Source organism: Cetorhinus maximus, chromosome 5, assembly GCF_964194155.1.
Source record: "Cetorhinus maximus chromosome 5, sCetMax3.hap1.1, whole genome shotgun sequence".
Taxonomy (NCBI): Eukaryota; Metazoa; Chordata; class Chondrichthyes; order Lamniformes; family Cetorhinidae; genus Cetorhinus; species Cetorhinus maximus.
In genome coordinates, this window is record NC_135883.1 from 123,292,761 (window position 1) to 123,313,507 (window position 20,747).

A 20,747-nucleotide genomic window follows, 5' to 3' on the forward strand; every position below is an offset into this window, starting at 1 on the left:
GTATGAACGTTCTGTAAGTAGCTGTGGAAGGTGGATGTGGGGGTGGCAAGTTGTGGTATTGGTACAGGTATGTAGCCTAATGAGGCTAGGATGGTGATTGCTTGGTAAATAAATACTTGCAGTTGAATTTTATATTTTAGTTCTATATTCCTAGCCCAGAACTTCCTGCCCCTTCCTTTTTATTTAATTGATGGAAAGTCACTGACTAGAGAGCACAGGAATGAAAAGTTTTGACACCAAGCAGACCAATTTTGAGAAACTTAAAAATAGTTATTGGAGTTAAAAAAAAACAAATTTTAAGTCTTTATTGGAGAGAAATTGTGAAAGATAAATCCAAAGCTCTGATAGTCGATGGTTAAACACCAACCAGAATAAAAGCAACTGCACAACCAGTTCATTGGCACTAAATGGTCTTCTATTTGAATTGCAGGTTTATGTTGAAGCAAACAAAATGGCAGAGAACGATGAAGATATTCAGAAAGCAGCACAAGTATTCTTCAAGAAACTGGAGGGAGGGGACAAACACACCTTGTCATTGTGGAAAGAGTTCAGATCCATAAGCATTGAAGAATATGAAAAAATTTATCAGGTGTGAAATATTGGCTTACAATTGTTCCAGCTATCCTGATGCATATCAGCAGTTTTTCTACTGTATTCAGGTAACTTCTCCCTCCCACCCCTCCTTCCCATTGCACCCCCAAAGCATATTGAGTAGAGGTTTGACTAATAATCAGTTTGCTAATGTATCAACGAAGGAAACTTCGCTGCATTGTAAGCAGGCTCCAAGTAAAGCTTTGATCTATAAATTGCCTTCCTGATGCCCTGATCTGGGGATTCTACATTACAGCATTCTATTGGTGTCCGTTCTCCTGTGGCATTGCACTTGGGATCACACCAATTACAGTCTTCAGGTGAAATGAGCTGGAGCATGGGCCATAATTGAATCAAGGGGCTGAATTTTCCCCCCGTTGGAGGGGAAGTTGAAGGGCAGGCGCACTTCCAATTGGCGCCCCCAATCGGGGGCATGGCGCCATTTTACGTGAGCATGAGGTCCGCACAGAAGCGCTATGCGGGCGGGGGGGAGAATCCCAAAATCGAGAGTGCGCTCCTTTGTGCATGCGCACAAAAGAGCACACTCATCTCCTTGAGGCTAAGTGCTGCCTCAGGGAGATCGGCTCAAAATGTACAAAACCTAAAAATAGAAAAGTAAAATTTCCCTAACGTCCCCTCATGTGACAATGTCATATGAGTTGGGACATGTCCATAATTTTCACAAACTTTATTAAAATTTTTAAAATCCTACATGAAACCTCATCCCGCCTGTGGATGAGGTTTCATGCTTTTTCTAGATCGCGTCGGGGCTTCTGGTCTGCCCGCCAACCTTAAGGTTGGATGGGCAGGTCCTTTTAATTACATAATTGACACTGCCAATGGCCTCAATTGGCCATTGACAGTTCAGCGGGCGGGCAGCTGAGTTCCCCCTGACGTCACCGCGTGTCATTTTACGCTTCGGCGAGCAGGCCCCACCCCAGCTCGCCGACGCGTAAAATCCTGCCCAGGGCATGGAAATATAATCCAGTGCCCATTTTAAAGTCATGTATTCTGTCAGTATGATGTAATGCTTCGATTATTATTTTAGAATTAAATTGGAAAACTGAGAGCAACTTTGGAAGCAGAGAAATAAATTTGGTTCAAATGCAAGAGTATCTCAGCTGTACAGACTAAGGAGCTGGGAGAATCGGAAGGTACCGCAGAGGGGCTAATATTGACACGGTGCAATTACAGTATAACAAGTTTACTTAAACAGTTTGCATTATAAATATGAACACAGGGATTTATAATAGAAAAAGTTGACACAAAGTACAACAAAAAGTGACAGCAAAGTATTTCCAGATGTAATTTTTTAAGTGTACTCATTTGGTCAATGTGGTTTCTTGATTTAGAATTTAATTTGATTAATTTTACTGTGTAATATTCCCTCCAGTTAATTCTCAACAAAATAATATTTTGTAGATTTTAAATTTCTTTCTACATTGATGCTACGAGGATATTGTCAGGACTGGAAAATTGCAGCTATGAGGAAAGATTGGGTAGGCTGGAGTTGTTCTATTTGGAACAGAGGAGGCTGAGGGGCGGTTTGATTGAGATGTACAAAATTGTAAGAGGCCTAGATGGGAAGGGCCTATTTAAATTAGCAGAGAGGTCAGTGACTAGGGGGGAATAGATTTAAAGTAATCGGTAGAAGTATTATTAGAGGGGAATGAGGAAAGTACATAATTGCGCAAAGATGGGTGGCAGGTCAGAAGATTGGACAGAATATAAAGAAAAGCAAAGAATGACAAAAAGATTACTAAGGAGGGAACTATTAGAGTACGAGAGAAAGCTAGCTGGAAATATAAAGACATTTAGGAGTTTCTATAGACATTTAAAAAAGAAACGAGTTAACAAATTGAGCGTTGGCCCTATAGAAAGTGAGTCTGGGGAATTAATAATGGAAAGTAGGGAGATGGCGGATGAATTAACAGGCATTTTGCATCGGTTTTCACTGTAGAGGACACAAGTCACAACCCAGAAATAGCTGTAAATCAGGAAATGGAAGGGAGAAACACAGGAATATTACAATCACTAGAGAAGTGGTATTGAGCAAATTGTTGGAGCTGTGGGCTGGCAAATTCCCAGGTCCTGATGGACTTCATCCTGGGGTCATGAAAGAAGTGGCTAGTGAAGTAGTTAATGCATTGGTTTTAATTTTCCAAAATTCCTTAAATTTGGGGAAGGTTCCATTAGATTGGAAAATAGCAAATGTAACTCCTTTATTCATAAAGGGAGGGAGACAGAAAGCAGGAAACTACAGGCCAGTTAGCTTAACGTCTGTCATAGGTAAAATGTTAGAAGCTATTATTAAAGATGTTATAGCAGGGCACTTAGAAAAGTTTAAGGTAATCAGGCAGAGTCAACATGTATTTTGTGAAAGAGAAATCATGTTTAACCAATTTATTGGAGTTCTTTTGAAGGAGCCGCATCTGCTGCGGATAAAGGGGAACCGGTGGATGTATTGTACTTAGATTTCCAGAAGGCATTTGATAAAGTGGCACATCAAAGGTTATTGCAGAAAATAAAAGCTAATGATGTAGGGGGTAACATATTTTCATGAATAGAAGATTGGCTAGCTAACAGGAAACAGAGGGCAGCCATAAATGGATCTTTTTCTGGTTGGCAGGACAAGTGGCTTGCCACAGGGATCAGTCCTGGGGCCTCCGCTTTTTGCAATTTATATAAATGACTTGGATGAAGGGACAGATGGTATGGTTGCTAAATTTGCTGACAACACAAAGATAGGTAAGAAAGTAAGTTGTGAAGAAGAACATAAGGAGGCTACAAAGTGACATAGATGGGTTAAGTGAGTAGGCAAAGACCTGGCAAATGTAGTGTAATGTGGGCAAATGTGAAATCATTCAATTTTAGCAGGAAGAATAAAAAAGCTTATTATCTAAATGGTGAGAGATTGCAGAGCTCTGAGATTCAGAAGGATTTGGGTGTCCTAGTGCATGAATCACAAAAGGTTAGTATGCAGGTACAATAAGTAATTAGGAAAGCTAATAGAATGTTATCGTTTATTGCGAGGCAAATTGAATACAAAAGTAGGGAGGTTATGCTTCAGTCGGACGGGCACTGGTGAGATCACAACTGGAGTATTGTGTACAGTATTGGTCTCCTTACTTAAGGAAAGATATAAATGCATTTGAAGCAGTTCGGAGAAGGTTTACTGGACTAATACCAGGAATGGGCGTGTTGTCTTATGAAGAAAGGGTGAGCAGGTTAGGCTTGTGTCCACTGGAGTTTGGAAGAGTAAGAGGTGACTTGATCGAAACCTTTAAGATCCTGAGGGGTCTTGACAGAGTGGATGTGGAGAGGATGTTTCCTGTTGTGGGAGAATCTAGAACTAGGGGTCACGGTTTAAAAATAATGGGTTACTCATTTAGAAAAAAAATTGATATTTCCTTTACATACTGTGAACACTGAAGCAGGCTTGTGGGGGTTGTGTGTGAGACTAATTTAAGTAAACTGAAGACAGTCAGACTGCGAGGTTTAAATTATCAAAGGGGTTAGGTGTAAGCAGACATTTTGAAATGGAAATGGATAAGCTAATATTTGCATTTGTAGATAAGCTGAGTAGTTGTTTGAATTTCAATGGGGAATTAAAAGGTGACAAGGAAAATGTTTGCAGCTTGCAGGAATTCATAGGTAAACAGATAGTGAGGATATCATATATTAACCCAAAAGCGAAGACGAGATGGAAACATGAAAGGTCTTATATTTAGAAGGATTTGATTTTCAAAGAAAGTTTAAAACAATGGATTTAAAGATAAGAGGAAAAATATATTTAAGGAAAGATTGAAAGCTGTATGAAGGAGTGGCCATGTGAGATCTTGAGTGTACTGTGAAGTATCAAGCTTTAGCTATCCCAGAGTATTGCTCACTTGTTCCAGAAAGCAAGGTTTTGTTAAAAGCCTTGGAATTCCATTGTCGAGTGAGAAGAGAGAAATTGTGAAATACCTCCCTTATCGCAACAACGGGTGCCTTGTGGTAATATTACTGGATATTTTATAAATCAAGAATCTATTTAGGCTGTTGCCTGGAAAAGGGTGTTTATTTGGGAGTCTAGCTAAGTAGAAATCTTTTGGGAAACGTTGCAAGACTAAATTTAACTGTGTAGCTGTAATCTTCTGTGTTTCCGTTTTTCTTTTGTTAATAAATGTTTAATTAAATCTTTAAAATCTCAAAGTGGTCGTGGACTTTTTTGCTTCTGACTTCAGTGCACATACTTTCCCATAATAAAAATACAAATTGCAAATCGTTGTGATAGCTAAGTTTCCCTTTTGAGATTTGGTCAGCCTGGCAATTACCTCTGCCATATCATAACACTCATTTAAGATAGATGAGGAGAAATTTTTTTCTGAGGGTCGTGAGTCTTTGGAACTCTCTTCCTCAAAAGGCAGTGGAAGCAGGGTTTTTGAATATTCTTAAGGCAGAGACAGATTCTTGATTAACAAGAGGACGAAAGGTTATTGGGGGTAGGTGGGAGGTTACAATCAGATCAATCATTATCTTATTGAATTGCAGAGCAGGCTTGAAGGGCCAAGTGACCGACTCCTGCTCCTGTATGTTCATATGAGGAATTTTTTTTTTTCACCCTGAGGTTGGTAGAGGTCTGGAACTCTCTACCTGAAAGGCTGATAGAAGCAGAAAACCTCATCTCGTTTAAAAGGTGCCTGGATGTGCACCTGAAGTACTGCAGGGCTATGGACCAAATGTGGGAAAGTGTGATTAGGCTGGGTGGCTCATTTTATCGGCCGGTGCAGACACGATGGGCCAAGTGGCCTCCTTCTTTGCCGCAAACCTTTTATGATTCTATGCTATTCCTCCCCTATCCCCAAATGTGTTCTTTTTGGAAGTGAAAATGGTACCAGAGAGACACCATCTGCTTGAATCAGGAAAGGTTTATAACCATGAAATAGCTGATAAATTGGCTTTGGCTCAGACTGCAGGACTGAAATGTAATATATACGCTTTGATAAACAAATGTAACTTCTAATCATGTGTAATAACTCAGCCTGGGAAAATATGTGAAGGGGACAACTGTTACTGGCCATCATCCCCATTGTCAAGAAAGGTGTGAAGACTTGATTGACCAATATTAAGTCATAAACCACAGACTTCGGTTCCTGATACCAACCGTGTTGTGAAAGTTGTAAAACAGAGATCAAATGTTTTCTTACAAATAGATGATGAACGTCAGAGGAGTAGTTGACCAGGGCTGTATTTGCAAATGCAAATCACCCATCCTCCCAGCCAACGTAAGGGGAAAAGGTTGGGGGAGAGGTAGAGGGGTTGGGAGGCAGGAGGAAATGCACAGAGATTAATTTAGAACTGTCGACTTTGCTCCATCCACTCTTTTTTTTGGTTTTTCCTTCTTGCTCCAAAAAAATCCCCCAAAAAATAAAGGAAGAATAAAAATCCCTTAAATTTAAAAGGCAATAAATGAAGGTTTTCCCTCTGTGGTAGATTTGGAAAAATCATGAACCAGTTCTTCGTAAATGAGTTTATCTAGTGTATAGAGATTTTTCTTCAGTGTGCCTTAGAATTGTTAACATTGTAATTGTACCAGTAACAGTCTTTTTTTGTGTGTGTGTGTGTGAATCTAACTTTTAAATTTATGTGTATCCCAATAGCGGCTTGGTGTGCATTTTGATGAGTACTCTGGAGAATCATTGTACCAAGAAAAAGCACAGGAGGTTCTATGGCTGATGGATCAGAAAGGACTGCTCAAGAAAACAAAGTAAGGTTAGACTTCAGCAGTCATATTTTATAGAAATGTCACTGTAGAACTTTTTAAAAATGTTAAAACAAAAATCCAGACTGCTGGAAATGTACAACAGGTCAGTCGACTTTTAAAAAGAGATGAAGGTAGATTATTTTAGAGTGGACGTTCTTCATCAAAACTGAAAAAAGGAAACCTGGATAGTTATGCTTGCTTCCAAATGAAGCTGCAGTGACAGTTCTGGAACATGGGCCTGAATTTTTCACTTGTCATGCACGCAGGATCGGCGGGCCCGGGAGCGGACAGGAAAGGGGCCCCCGACCGCGATTTCACACTGGTTGGCCAATTAACGACGAGCCAGCATGAAACGCGTGCTGACAAAGGCTCAGCACTGCTGGCGGGGGCGGGAAGACCGCGGGCACTGATGTCACCGCAGGTGCTAGTGAGCGCTTCCAGTGAGCCCCCTGAAGGCAGACAGCTGCCTCAGGGAGCTGCAAACCTCCACAGTACAAACAAAACAACAGAAATGCTGCAAAATATGTGCATGCAGCACAGTCAAGCATCTGAAAGCATAGTTCTTTTTATAAAAAAAAAACCAATCCCCAGATATCTCTATTTTATTTTCACATGGGGATTTCATTCTCGCTCTGGATCAAGGTTTGAGCAAAAATGTAAAGGCCGAATGGCCCATCCACCAACCGTAGAAGTGGATGGGCCACAAAAAATCACTTTCAATTGTCTCCTTAATAGGCTTAATGGCCCACTTAATTGTCGGCAGTCATACTTCCAATTGCTATGTACGCCCGCTGTGCAAGATATCATGTAAGTGCACAGTGATGCCCGGACGCTCACCCAATATCATCAGCAGCACTTTCTTTGCAATAACCTGCTCACTGATGCCCAGTTTGGGTTTCATCAGGGCCACTCAGCTCCTGGCCTCATTACAGCCCTGGTTCAAACATGGACAAAAGAGCTGAACTCCCGAGGTGAGGTGAGAGTGAATGCCCTTGACATCAAGGCAGCATTTGACCGAGTGTGGAATCAAGGAGCCGGAGCAAAACTGGAGCCAATGGGAATCGGGGGGAAAACTCTCTGTTAGTTGGAGTCATACCTAGCACAAAGGAAGATGGCTGAAGTTGTTGGAGGTCAATTATCTCAGCTCCAGGACATCACTGCAGGAGTTCCTCGGGGTTGTGTCCAAGGCCCAACTATCTTCAGCTGCTTCAGCAATGACTTTCCTTCCATCGTAAGGTCAGAAGTGGGGATGTTTGTTGATGATTGCACAATGTTCAGCACCATTCACGACGACTCAGTGAAGCAGTCCATGTCCAAATGCAGCAAGACCTGGATAATATCCACGTTAGGCTGACAAGTGGCAAGTAACATTCACGCCATACAAATGTCAGGTATCAGGCAATGACCATCTCCAACAAGAGAGAATCCAACCATCGCCCCTTGATGTTCAATGGCATTACCATCACTGAATCCCCCACTATCAACATCCTGGGGTTTACCATTGACCAGAAACTGAACTGGACTAGCCATACAAATACTGTGGCTACAAGAGCAGGTCAAAGATTAGGAATCGTGTGATGTGTAACTCATCTCCTGACTCCTCAAAGCCTGTTCACCATCTACAAGGCACAAATCAGGAGTGTGATGAAATGCTCCCCACTTGCCTGGATGAGTGCAGCTCCCACAACACTGAAGAAGCTGGACACCATCCAGGACAAAGCAGCCTTCTTGATTGGCACCACATCCACAAACATTCACTCCTTCCACCACCGACGCACAGTAGCAGCAGTGTGTACCATCTACTGGATGCACTGCAGGAATTCACCAAGGCTCCTTGGACTGCACTTTCCAAACCCATGACCACTACCACCTAGGAAGTCAAGGGCAGCAGATAGTTGGGAACACCACCACCTGGAAGCTCCCCTCCAAATCACTCACCATCCTGACTTGGAAATGTATCCCCGTTCCTTCACTGTCGCTGGGTCAAGATCCTGGAACTCCCTAACAGCACTGTGGGTGCACCTACACCACATGGACTGCAGCGGTTCAAGAAGGCAGCTAACCACCACCTACGCAAGGGCAACTAGGGATGTGCAATAAATGCTGGCCCAGCCAGCGAAGCCCACATCCCATTAATGTATTTTTTTTTAAAAAAACGTTTCCTGGGGTTCGGGTCGAGCCCACGCCAGCCCGCGGGATGTAAAATTCTGGCCATAGGGCCGGGCCTGAAGAAGCCTTGTGGCAGTAAGTTGAAACGTCCTAGCAGGATTTCAGCCTGTGTTCACCTAAAGAATTTGAAAGATGTTGGGAATGAAGTGTTCTCCCAAGACATTCAAAACATGTTGGTGCTAATTCATTGTCCTGAAAATCGCAGATGACCCATGTGCTTGAAAGGCCGACTTGCTCTTGTTTTGTGCTGTGATTTTTCTCCAAAGCTTTTACGTTTAACAGGTATTTTGTTGGAAAATAATTAATAGAAGGGCTGGATGCTTTGGTGGAGGGACGGAGTTTGTGGCTTCAGTCTTCCCAATGTTTAGCTAGAGGAAGTTATGGCTCGCCCAGGATAGCATGTTGGGTAAATAGCACCAGGACAGTGGAGGAGTCAAAAGAGGTGATGGGGAGATAGAGCTTGGTGTCATCAGCATCCATGCAGAATCTGGCCACATGACTTTGGATGTTCTCGCCAATGAGCAGCCTGTGGATGAAAAAGAGGTGGGGTCTAAAAAATGGAACCTGATGGGAGTGGGGCAGGCAGGAGTGATCACAGGTGATAGCAGTGCAGGATTGGGATGAGAAGCCATCACTAGAAATACTCTAGGTGTAATTTGTTAGAAAAATGCAAGTGCTGTCCCACAGAACTGAACATTGAGGAAAGATTGTGTGATTAACTGCACCAAAGGTTGCATTAAGGTCACAATGTCACCATTGTATAACCCTGCACATCTGACAATACTACTGCATATTCACTTCACTATCTTATTTTGGATTTTTCAATTCCGCCTCCATACCCTCTGATGCTGTGTTCAGAGTCCAAACAAACTTAACTATATGGATGCTAGCATTGAGTACTTCAGAAACCAGATCACAGCACCCCTCCTCTCATTTGCAATAAAAGTTATTTTATGGAGTCTTTCTCCATAACTTGGACCCTAAATATTCACATTATCCTTGTTACCAATCTTCTTTTTCCAATTCCTCCATAATTTTTTTAAAAAACCCTTTTTGCCATTGTCTTTGGTCCTTGCCACAAAATCCATTCCTGAACCATGATTTGAGGCTAAACCAGACCATTCATGACCTCTTTGACCCTAAGTTTAACTTACAGCCCTATATCCTGTACATCGCTAAGACCACCTATTTCCAACTCTGTAATGCCACCCATCGCTGCCCCTTCCTCACTCATCTGCTGCTGAAACCCTCATCCATGCTTTTTGTTACCCTTTAACCAGACTATCCCAATACTCTCCCATCTGACCACCCACCTTTTGTATCCTTCATAATCATGAACTCATCCAGTACGCTGCCATCCCTAAGCCTACGGGCTTTCAATCGGGTCTGAAACGAATTGGGGTTTTCTTAAGGTTTCCTGTCCATCTGGAGCGTAAGGTGACCATAGTGTCATGAAGCCTCTTCCTCTGCTTGTTGACTTGTCTTTCTGATATTTGTACACGAATGGAAAAATATCTGCAACAATTGTATTTTCTCTTGATACTGTCTTTCGGAATTTGGAACAGGCAAACTTTTGGCCCGGATCCCTCTAATGGCCACCAATTATATTCATCATAGCAAGTAGATTCATTGTAGAACCAAGGGAACGGTTGCTATTGTCTGTGATTACATTTTTTGGGTAAGTCCCTAAACTTGTCTGCTCAGGTAGGTGTGAAAGATCCCATAGCCTTATTTGAAGGTGTGCAGGGAGCTCTCGGTTTTCCCATCGTGTTTTTTCCTCTCTCAGCAACACCAACAGAAACAGATAAGCCTGTAATTTAATCCATGGTGGGATTGAACTGTAGACAAATTGGCTGCCAATTCAGCTTTGTAACAATGAATGCGTTTCAAAAGTAATTCATTGAACGCTACTTGGATGTGCTGAGAATGTGATGAGGTGCTATATAAATTCATTCCCACCTATATTATACAGATTTGTCAATTAGACTAATCTCTAACATTAGAGGAAGCACTTGTCATGTTCTCTCTAAACTGTGTCTGCGCACCAACCTGAAAGCTCCCCCACACAAGTCAGCCCCTTGGTTACCATGCGGCTACACAAATTTTAAAAGGGCTACGCACTTAAACAAATCGGCCAAGCACTCAATAAAAAAAGAAATACAAAATTAGGGTTCAAATCCCTCCCCAGGCCTTGAGCGCACAATCTGGGCTGCACTTCAATGCAGTACTGATGAGATGCTGAACTGTCAGAGGTACTGTCCGTTAGGTAAGATGTTAAGCTGTGATTCTGTTGCCTGCTCGGGTGGACTTGCAGGATCTTCTGTCACTGTTCTAATAAGGCTAGAGAATTGGCCTATCATCCTGGCCAATAAATTAGTAATAAAAGTGGAAGTATTAATCACATGCAGCTTCCTTCAGGACCAGGTGATGCCAGGAGCTTGTATCTGTCCAGGAAGCTGGGCTGGGTTGGGAGGGATATTCATTCCTCGCTTAAGCAATATTATCAAAAAACAGGATTCATAATTCGCCTTAAAAACTTTGCTTTTATATTTATAGTCCCTTCCTTGTTTGCTTTGTGACTCACTTTTGTTATGTTTGCTTACATTACACTAATTACTCCATTATAAAATACTTTGCAATATTCTGGGTGTGTAATAAAGTGGTTTATGCCAAAACTGCCTACTTCTTTATTGCCCCCTTGAGAATGAAAACATTATGCGTACAAAGTAATGGAAAGCTACCTCTATACAAGTGTTTTCTTTTTCCCTAAAGGCAAGGAACTGGAGTGGTTGATCTTTCAGCGAATGATGATCTCTCTGTTTATGCCAAAATGGTTCGTTGTGATGGGACGTCCCTCTACTTGACCAGGTAAGATTTTTTTTCCCATCTTTAAAGCGTTTTAATTGCTATACACAGAAGTATTGGTGACATTTAAATATTTATCCATCCAAATGCCCATGTCTGACACTAGGCAATTTGATAAAGCTGTACTTGCCAGAGCAGACACGTGACTGGTCAATACTTTTGTTCCTGTAGGACCAGAACATAATGCTTGTTGGGTGGGCACATACCGGAACCGAACAAGCGTAAAATGATGCACAATGACGTCGGGCAAGTGTCCCGATGTCATCGTGCACTTGTGCGCAATTTCAGTCGGCGGGCGTGCGCAGAAGCCAGCAACGCATCTGCCAACAATTAAAAAGCCTGTTAAGGCCATTTACAATATAATTAAATGAAATTTTTCGCTGCCTGTCCATCCTTATGGTTGGCTGGCATAGGGAAAGGCCAAGCGGCCTTTGCATTTTTTGCGTAACCTCATCCATGGGCAGGAAGAGGTTTCAATCTGTCATTTTAAAAAAATAAATAAATAAATTTCATACTGATTTCTAACCTGTCCCTGCTCATGTGACAGAGTCACATAAGGGGACATGTTTTTTTTAACACCTTAAAATTACTTATTTTTTTGTATAACTTCATCTCCCTGAGACAGCTCTATACCTCAGGGAGCTTTCCCTGCGCACGCTTGCGCAAACTTGCGCGCTCGTCCTCTTTCTCCCCCCCCCCCCCCCCCAATAGGCAGCACTACTGCGTGTGTTTCACGCTGGGCGGACCTTAATTGTCCCGCCAGCGTGAAATTGTGGTCCAGCCCCGATCGCATGCGGCTTCCTGCCTGCCCCCACCAAGCCTGTCTGACGAGGGCAAAATTCTGCCCTAGGTTTCCACTTTTTTTACTTTTAATGGGATTTAATTGTTGCAATTATGGTCATGGACCAGAGTTTTTTTTTTATTGAAGAGAATCCTCACCTTCATACCAATCAATGTAAATTTACAAAATCAGTAAAAAAGACTTCACCGATATGTAATTAAAGTAAAACTCAAAAGCTTGAAGTTGGAATGTCCAGCTGTAATTAATAGTAGCTCTCTGCGACAGCAGGAATGCTGGTGTGCAGGTACCCCATATCACGGTGGTAGTGTATAGGTTGATGTGCAAGCAACTGGGAACAGAGGGTTCGCAACCCTGACCATGTCATTAGAAGGATATTAGCAGTGAAGATGGGCAGCTTTCTCCATTTGAATGAACAAAATCAGGAGGGTAAGTTGCATCATCCTGCTGTTATGCATCGCAAGCAGCTAGTTAAGAGATTCACTAGCAGAGACTTGGGTAAAAACCTTACTATTTGCTGATAGGGCAAGAAATTTGGGGGGAAGACAAAGGTAGTCATGTCACTAAAGTATATCTATATACAATAACTTGCAGATCTATGATCTATGCAGTTAATTCGAGGTGATGTTTTGCAATATTTGAGCAAACTAAGTGAATGTAGATGACATTTGTGCAGTATGCAAATATTCCTCAAGCGAGCTTTTTTTTTTGAAGAGTGTGAGAAATGAAGCAGTTGTGCGGTCCATCATTAAACAGAAAATAAAGATCGTGCAAAGCATGTTGACAGACCAATCCTCACTCCAAAGTATATAAATATAATGGGAAAGAATTCTCAAAAGCATCTGAAGCAGGCCTATATATTTCGTAATGGTCAAAATGTTTCTGTTTGAACTTATCCCAGTTCATCCGATCAGGAGTGATGTTTACATTTTCAGCACACTGAAAGTGTGTTTAGTAGGAAGACCCATCATCACCACCACCAACGGCTTCTTGAGGGGAAACCCAGGAAGGGTAAAAGCATCGGCCTAGAAATGAAAATCTATCTTCTTTATTTTTCTCTGAGTGCAAAGTGAAGTTGGAAGTTAATAATTTGAGAATTTGCATCAGTCCAATCTTGAGGCTATTGATGGGCCCCATTGAGTATGTCCATTCACTATAGAAAGTCATCAACAAAGCAAATGGACTGTTGAACTATGACCAAAATCATGACAGTATAGAAATAAAAGCTCCAACTGTTTAGTTCTGTGATCAACCCACACTTGAATCCTGAGTCATTCTCTGCTCACTGAGACACGAGGAGACATTTGAGCCCGGGAAATGGTGAATGAAAAAAACCACACCCCTAACATTAGAGAACTGAATTAGAAGGAAAGAGTAAAGAAATTCTGTGTCTTCAGCTAGAATGACATTGACTGAGAATCACATCAAAAAAATTATGTGGGCTGGTAAATTATATCAAAGTTAGTTTTGAAACTTAATTTCAGTTTAAACCCTTGGTTGCACAGCATGAAAACTGAAGTTCAGATTAGTAAAGGGAAGCTTTAGAGTGAAGTCTTCACACAGTAATAAATAAAATACATATTAAGGAGGCAAAAATGCTGGAATCAATTGTTGAACATTTGTATGAGATTCCAGCAACTACGCAGTGGGCAGAATTTTTCATGTGGCAGGCGGGCTCGGCAGGCGCACAGCCAATCACCGCCCGTGATCAGCTCCACACCACCATTTTACACGGGCGGGCCAATTAAGGCCCACCCAGGGTAATACACGGCCGGAAGAGCTCGCTACCTGTGCAGGCGTGGGGAGGTGGGCGAGTCGAGGCCAGCGCTCTTTCGCGCATACGCGCGAAAGAGCGCTTCAATCTCCGAGGCCTTAGGGAGATTGGATCGACGTTAAACATTTTATCTAATCACTTTAAAAATCCATTTAAACATGATGCCCCCTCATCATGACTGTGTCACATGAATTGGGACATGTTTTTATACATGTGAAAATGTATTTATTTAATTAATAAAATCTTCAGGAAGCCTCATCCCGCTCGTGGATGAGGCGTCTTGAAAAACGCGAAGGCCGCTTGGCCTTTTTGCCTGCCACCAACCTTAAAGTTGGACGGGCAGCGTTCACAAGTGCTTCAATTGATTTCTTAATGGCCTTAACAGGCTGTTTACAGCGCGCGCCCGCCAAATGAAATATCGCGATGGTGCGCAATGATGTCGGGACGCACGCCAGCGACATCGCATGTCATTTTACACATCGGCATGTCGGGCCCACCCTCCGCACGCCGACTGAAAAATTCTGCCCGATTTTATTGGATCAGGGCTAGTAGATGTTTTCTAGATGAGTTGCATTATTTAGGATCATAGGTTGCCAAAGTAATGCAGTAGTTTGCCACTTGTTTGAAAATCTTAACAGTTCAGCATGGGCTGCAAACCAGTGAATCTTCCAGAGCTGGACTCAGCCCATTGGCTTTATGCTGATTCATTAATGAGCTCATCATGTGAGAAGCAGGGAGGGCCATCCTTTGAATGTTCCCCCACTAACACCATGGTCAATATGCTTGATCAGCTATGCATAAAGTACATTGTGTAAAATTTACCACTTCTATGGATGAAAAGCATTAGAGATGCTTTTCACAACTGACTGAAGAGAATTATGTCTGTGGTTGATGTGATGCATTAAGTGTGTTTGCATTGTAGGTGGCGTATATAGTGGTCAGTCTGCTTGTCACTTCTTGCTTTCAGCTCTCACCGCTGGCTAGCAGTACATCTGTTGTGAAAAGAGAGTGTGTAAGCCTCTCTGGCCAATAGCTAGCCTCTTCATCAGCAAGCCATCCCGTCCCTTCCCTTCCCATGGCAACATACAAAAACTGGCTAAACTACAGGAGACTCTGAGGAGGCCTGGCTCCCAGACAAATGGCATACAGGCCCACTGATATGTGGTTGTGCCCAGGGACAAGACCCTGAGTTGTGGGTAAATAGCCTCACTGCCTTGTGGGTGTCTTGAGAGAGAAGTTATCTAAGGGGGTAAACCCTGACAGAAAATCTGGAATGGAGTCCCTTAGACAGTGATCTGTCATCAGGCAGCTTTCCAGTAACTCCTGTAGCATAGCTGGTACCAAACAGTACTGATTTCATCCTCCCCTTCGTACAATACTAGCAATGCCAAGAGGGGGATCCTGATACATGGGCAACTCGGCGGGGGGGTCTTCATACTATTTGCCCAGACTTGCACTCAGGAGAGGTCACTCCACTTCATGGTTTAAGTTGGCCCAACACTGGAAGAAAGAGTTACAAGCAGTCAAGAAGGGTGTGTAGAAAGCAGAGGGCAAAAAGAGATGACCAGATGGTGGAAAAGAGAGCCCGCCGGAAGAAAAAAACATCAGTTGACCTCAGGCCAATGCTATTCATCTGCCCCAGCTGCAGAAGGGACTGCCACTCACAAATCAACCGCTACAGTCACAACAGACAATGTTCAATACAGGAATGACATACACTTTGGGTGCAGTACATCGTCTCCCAAGACGGACTGATGCCTAACTGAAGATAATTAACTGTGTCTGCTCTTTTCCCCCATCAGACTTGCTTTATTTTTCAATTAGATGCATAGCAAAGCTAGACCATGGGTAGATTCATTACATTGAGAAGTGGGATTAGCACGCTGTGACCCAGATACACAGTGTGGGGCGCTGATCTTGCGCAGTGTTATTATCATGGAAGTCAGTTTGATGCCATTGGTTTTTTGCTTTCACTGGTAGAAACAATACTTTTCTCCAGGTTGCAAATAGGTTGCAGGTCTTTAGCTAGTCATTGATATATTTTCCCAATAACATCCTGCTTTACATTGCATAATTGTCCTTATAAAATAACATTCTCTGACTTACCAACATACCGGAAGTACCTCTCCACCGCCAACACTAAACAAGTTAACTACCGGGGGGTGGGGGTGGTTGATTAATTGCGTTTGGGGCTATCAATTAAATTCTGTAAATAGACCCTTTGTTAACAAAAGATAATACGGACAGCAATGCCTGACCCAGTTTTCGGGTCCTTCCAGATTTTGGGATGCTGGATAAAGGGTCTGGTCCCTATACAACCCTATCCATGAAGTGTTAGCACACGTTCCTTTTATCTCGATCAATATGTAGGTGAGTTGGTGACCAGGAACTAAAAGCAAAGCAAGTTCTTTAGTGTCCCTGCCACTAAATTTGTTACATGTTTTTAACCACAATGCAACATTTGGTACAAATTATTTCCACCTTCTTAAACTATTTTGGTTAAATGAGAGTGGAGAAGCTTATGAATTAGCCAATAATCCATTTATTTAAGCTTAAATTCTAGTTAATTCACTGGTGTAAATAGGTTTGTCTGGTAAGCAGGCAGATCCTCTACTAATTGCTGTAATATTTGCTTACTTGAGCAAATGCTTTTGCAGAGAGTTGCTATGTTATCAAAGTAATAAAGGTTTAGATAATGTACAGGCATGAAGATGCTTTTAAGGTCTGTAATTAGAGATCAGTGCACCTCACTGAAGTACATAAGCTTTCTAATTTATGATAGGACATCTCAAACGTAATGAATTGTTTTTCAGCTAAAGAAAATGTTGTTAACATGTAAATAATAAGAAATATGATGAGAAGAGACATCAACTGCTATTTTCAGTGGCATTTATTAAAAACTGAGACAAGATTTTAAAGAAAATTATAACCTTTAAATAACTCAGCAGAAAGGTCTTTAATCCCTTCACCCAAATTAACAGTTAAAGCAACAGATTCCCATGTTCTGTGGTGGTTTATAGGCCAGCTCTGTGGAAAATGGACAATTTGGATCTGCTGCTTTTAATTATGTTGCTCTTATACTCCCTGAGCAAGGTAGCAATAATCGTCTCATATCAGTCAAACTGGGGTCCCCTGAAAGACACCAGGATTTAACTCATTCAAAGCCCATCATTGACTTCCACAGATGAAATTGCCCCCCCCCCCCCCCCTCCGTCTCAAAACCGGTGTTAACATTTCGGAAACATTTGCTCCCCTTTGGTGGCGCCTATGTTCTGGGTAATGAACAACAAGAACTTACCACATAACTCTGGCAGTGGAATAATGTTATAGTGTGAAGATTTTGTGCTCTTTTACCTTGTGAAAGTAAGTGCCCTTTTGTAAAATTTTAGTAACCTGTATTTACTTGATGAAAGGTTTTTTTGATTGTCAGACAACCCAAATTGTTGAAACAACGGATGTCATCCATGGAAATAATTGCTGTTGCTTCACTTTTGTTTGCAGAGATGTTGCGGCTGCTGTAGATCGAATGAAGGAATACAATTTTGACCAATTGATTTATGTGGTAGGTAACTAAAGAGAGGTTTTACAAGAAATGCTCTTGGTAGACAAACTGTTTGAAAATTCATGTACTTGCTGTAGCCTGGTGATTTATAAGCAGTTTGTTTGGATCTACAATCATTACTCAGTTCCAAAATGGTTTCTTTCTCTAGAGGATTTTTTTTTAACTGGCATATTCACAAGAATCTTTGAATGGCATCAGATTAAATAAGGTAGGGAAGTGGAGGAGCTTGAGGGAATTTCAAAGGATGATGACTGGGTGACTGCAGCCATTCATCAAGAGGGGCTGAAGGCAATAGGGATGCGTGAGAGACCAGAATTGGAATTATGGAAAATTCTGGTGGGTTGGTAAACTGGGGAGCAGCAAGACCATGAAGGGAAAGAACTCTAAATTAGATGCATTACAAGATTGAGGGCCAGTCTGGGTTAACAAGAGCTGGAGTTATGTGAACAGGACTTAATATGGAATAAGGTATAGGCAGCAGAGTTTGGATGTGCTGAAGTCTGCAGAGCATGAAGGCTGAGGCAGGAATGGAGCTGGGCAGTGTTATGGCACAGCATGCCAGACCTAAGCAATCCTACAACTAACTGATCAGGTCAAATTTCTGCATCCCTGCCACATCTGGTTGTGAATGGTGATGAACAGTGAAGCAACTAATGAGAGGAGGAGGATCAGTGAATATCATCCTCAATGGTGGCAGAGCCAAACACGAGTGCAGAGGGCAAGGTTTTCGATCATCTTTGTCCAGAATTGCCATGGGGATAATCCTTTTTGGTCTCAACCTGAGGTCTCCAAAATGAGGTACAAGTCTTCAGCCAATGTAATGACACCAGCAGATAGCTGACTGCACTAGACGCATCAAAGGCTATGGGCCTCCCCAATATCCCAAAAGTAGTGCTAAAGGCCTGTGCTCCAGAACTAGCTGCACCCTGAACCAAGCTGATCCAGAATATCTACACCTATCTGGCATGTGGAAATTGCCCAGGTTCCCATTCAGAAAAATTGAGACAAATCCAACCCAGCCAATTATTGTCCCATTAGCAGATTTTCAAACATCAGCAAAGTGATGGAAGTTGTCATGGACAATGTTATGAAGCAGCTGTTACTCACCAGTAACCTGTTTACTGATGTGAAGTTTGGGTTTTGCATTTACCATTCAGCTCCAAATCTCATTGCAGCCCTGGTCCAAAGATCGAGGAAGTGGGGTGGGAGTTGCAAGGGGAAGCACACAGTCAAGACAATTCGTTAGTGGACCCAAGGTAACTGGGTAGGAAAGCAAGCCATTTCTGGTAATGCTTTGCCTATGATTTTATGAATAAGATTAGGACCGAGCAAGGGCAATCTCATGACCATGAAGCAATTAGAAGTTGCATCTTTGTGTAACTAGCAATGAATTATCAGCTTGGGTTTTGTGGACAGCAGCAAATGAATATTGCTCACTGTTCACTATGCACACCCCTGCCCACAGAATTTTAGCAGGCTTTTGCACTACAATTTGTGGTAATTAGAAACTAATTCCAGTGTGGCACGACCACTAGGCATCTGGGACCTGTGTGCTAGGAACAGGGCTAGCAACAGCTTATCTCTTCAACCAGTCAGATTGAAGCATGCAAAGTCTAGACCAAGAAGTGTAAGTTAGAATATTTAATTCAATGTAAAATCATTTACAGAAAGCAAAATAAAGAGCGGGAAAGAAAGATGGGAGTTGGAGAGAGAGATGAGAGACAAAGGAAAGGTAAAATAAATTTTGTTTTAAATTTCCAACCATAATTAAAATCTGAAGCTGAGACCCTACGTTTGTAAAAGTTAATTTGCAGTGCTAGAGAGGTTATTTGGTGGTAATTATTACTTATCACGCCATTAAACGTTTCATGTACCCAGGAATAGACAACCTCTAACATCTCGCTTCTATTGCAAGACTTCATGGAGCCACTTCTGAGATTGAAAACTCACCGTGTGGAGTAGCGCAGATGCTACCATTCTGTGCCACTATACATTAGCTAGCTTTTTAATTTCAATGGATTGTTACTCCCTGGAAATGTGCAGACGTTCAGCATTTACTGAAATGCTGCCACCTATTTAGGAGTAGTTATAAAGTTGTTTCTCATAGTGTCTGCCAGGGGACTTTGATCATATGTTGCAATGATCAAGGTCAGGACGGTGCCCTGTTGGAGCATTGACGGTTCAGCAATTTTAAAAAAGCAACTTGTTCTATTCAATTTGATTATTTTGGGATATATCTTGGAATTAGATTGGTAAAGGAACATGATTGAGGCTTTCAGCTTTTAATATTGGTGCAATTTCTATATTAATAGCTGTATCTTTCTACAGACAGATAAACAACAGTGTACTCATTTTCAGCAACTGTTTGAAATACTGAAACTCATGGGCTACAACTGGACTGAACGGTAGGTCACAAGTAAAGAAGGCACTTTTAATTACCCCGTCCCATTGCAATGAGGACCCTCTGCCTGAGCCAATTCAAATGCTGATTCCCTCCTCTCTTGATTAGATAAAAAGGACTGAGATGAGAATTTTCTTCACTCAAAGGGTTGTGAATCTTTGGAATTCTCTACCCCGGAGAGTTGTGGATGTTCCATTGTTGAATGCATTTAAGGCTGGGATGGACAGATTTTTGGTCTCTCTGGGAATTAAGGGAATGGGGGACGGGCAGGAAAATGGAATTGAAGCCCATGATCATATTGAATGGCGGAGCAGGCCCAATGGGCTGTGTGGTCTACTCCTGCTCCTGTTTCTTTATGTTCTTAAATTTTGAAGTTCTCCAAGCCAGATTTGGTGCTCTGATCAGCTAAGCCTTTCCTCTAAGGGCTTTGGGGATGATAGAGTGGTGGTTAGAGAGCAAGAAATGCAGAGAAAACTATAGAAACTTGAGAGGGGTAGAGAAAGAGAGAGGCCTATCAGAAGATGGTAGTAGGGGTGGATAAGGAAAGAGGAAAACTCAGATAACAGAACCAAAGTATGTCAGACATACAGAAAAAAGAGAGGAATATAGAGTCTTAAAAAATTAAGCTAAAAAGATAATTAGAGAAGAGGAAAAGTAAAAAGAGATTTATTAAAATAAATAAACTTTTCAAAAGAATTAATCTCCACTATCCATAGGAGATTGACAAGTTTGTAGGATAAATAAATTTAAGTACTTGGAAACTTCAACTACTGGTGAGAGAACTTTATCTCGAGGTCATAATGGCAGCCAGTTCTTAGTGAGATTTTGCCTTTGTTCATC

The 20,747-nt window shown here is 41.9% G+C and overlaps 1 protein-coding gene across 1 annotated transcript in view; it reads left to right on the forward strand.

The window, feature by feature from the left end:
• Nucleotides 1–20,747, forward strand: part of rars2 (arginyl-tRNA synthetase 2, mitochondrial) — a 76,250-nt gene that overhangs the window by 33,284 nt on the left and 22,219 nt on the right. Inside the window, exons 9-13 of the mRNA XM_078542434.1 lie at nt 431–589; nt 6,234–6,340; nt 11,279–11,374; nt 17,446–17,506; nt 19,835–19,911. Coding sequence (XP_078398560.1) covers nt 431–589; nt 6,234–6,340; nt 11,279–11,374; nt 17,446–17,506; nt 19,835–19,911 — 500 coding nt within the window. The remainder of the gene's footprint in view (nt 1–430; nt 590–6,233; nt 6,341–11,278; nt 11,375–17,445; nt 17,507–19,834; nt 19,912–20,747) is intronic.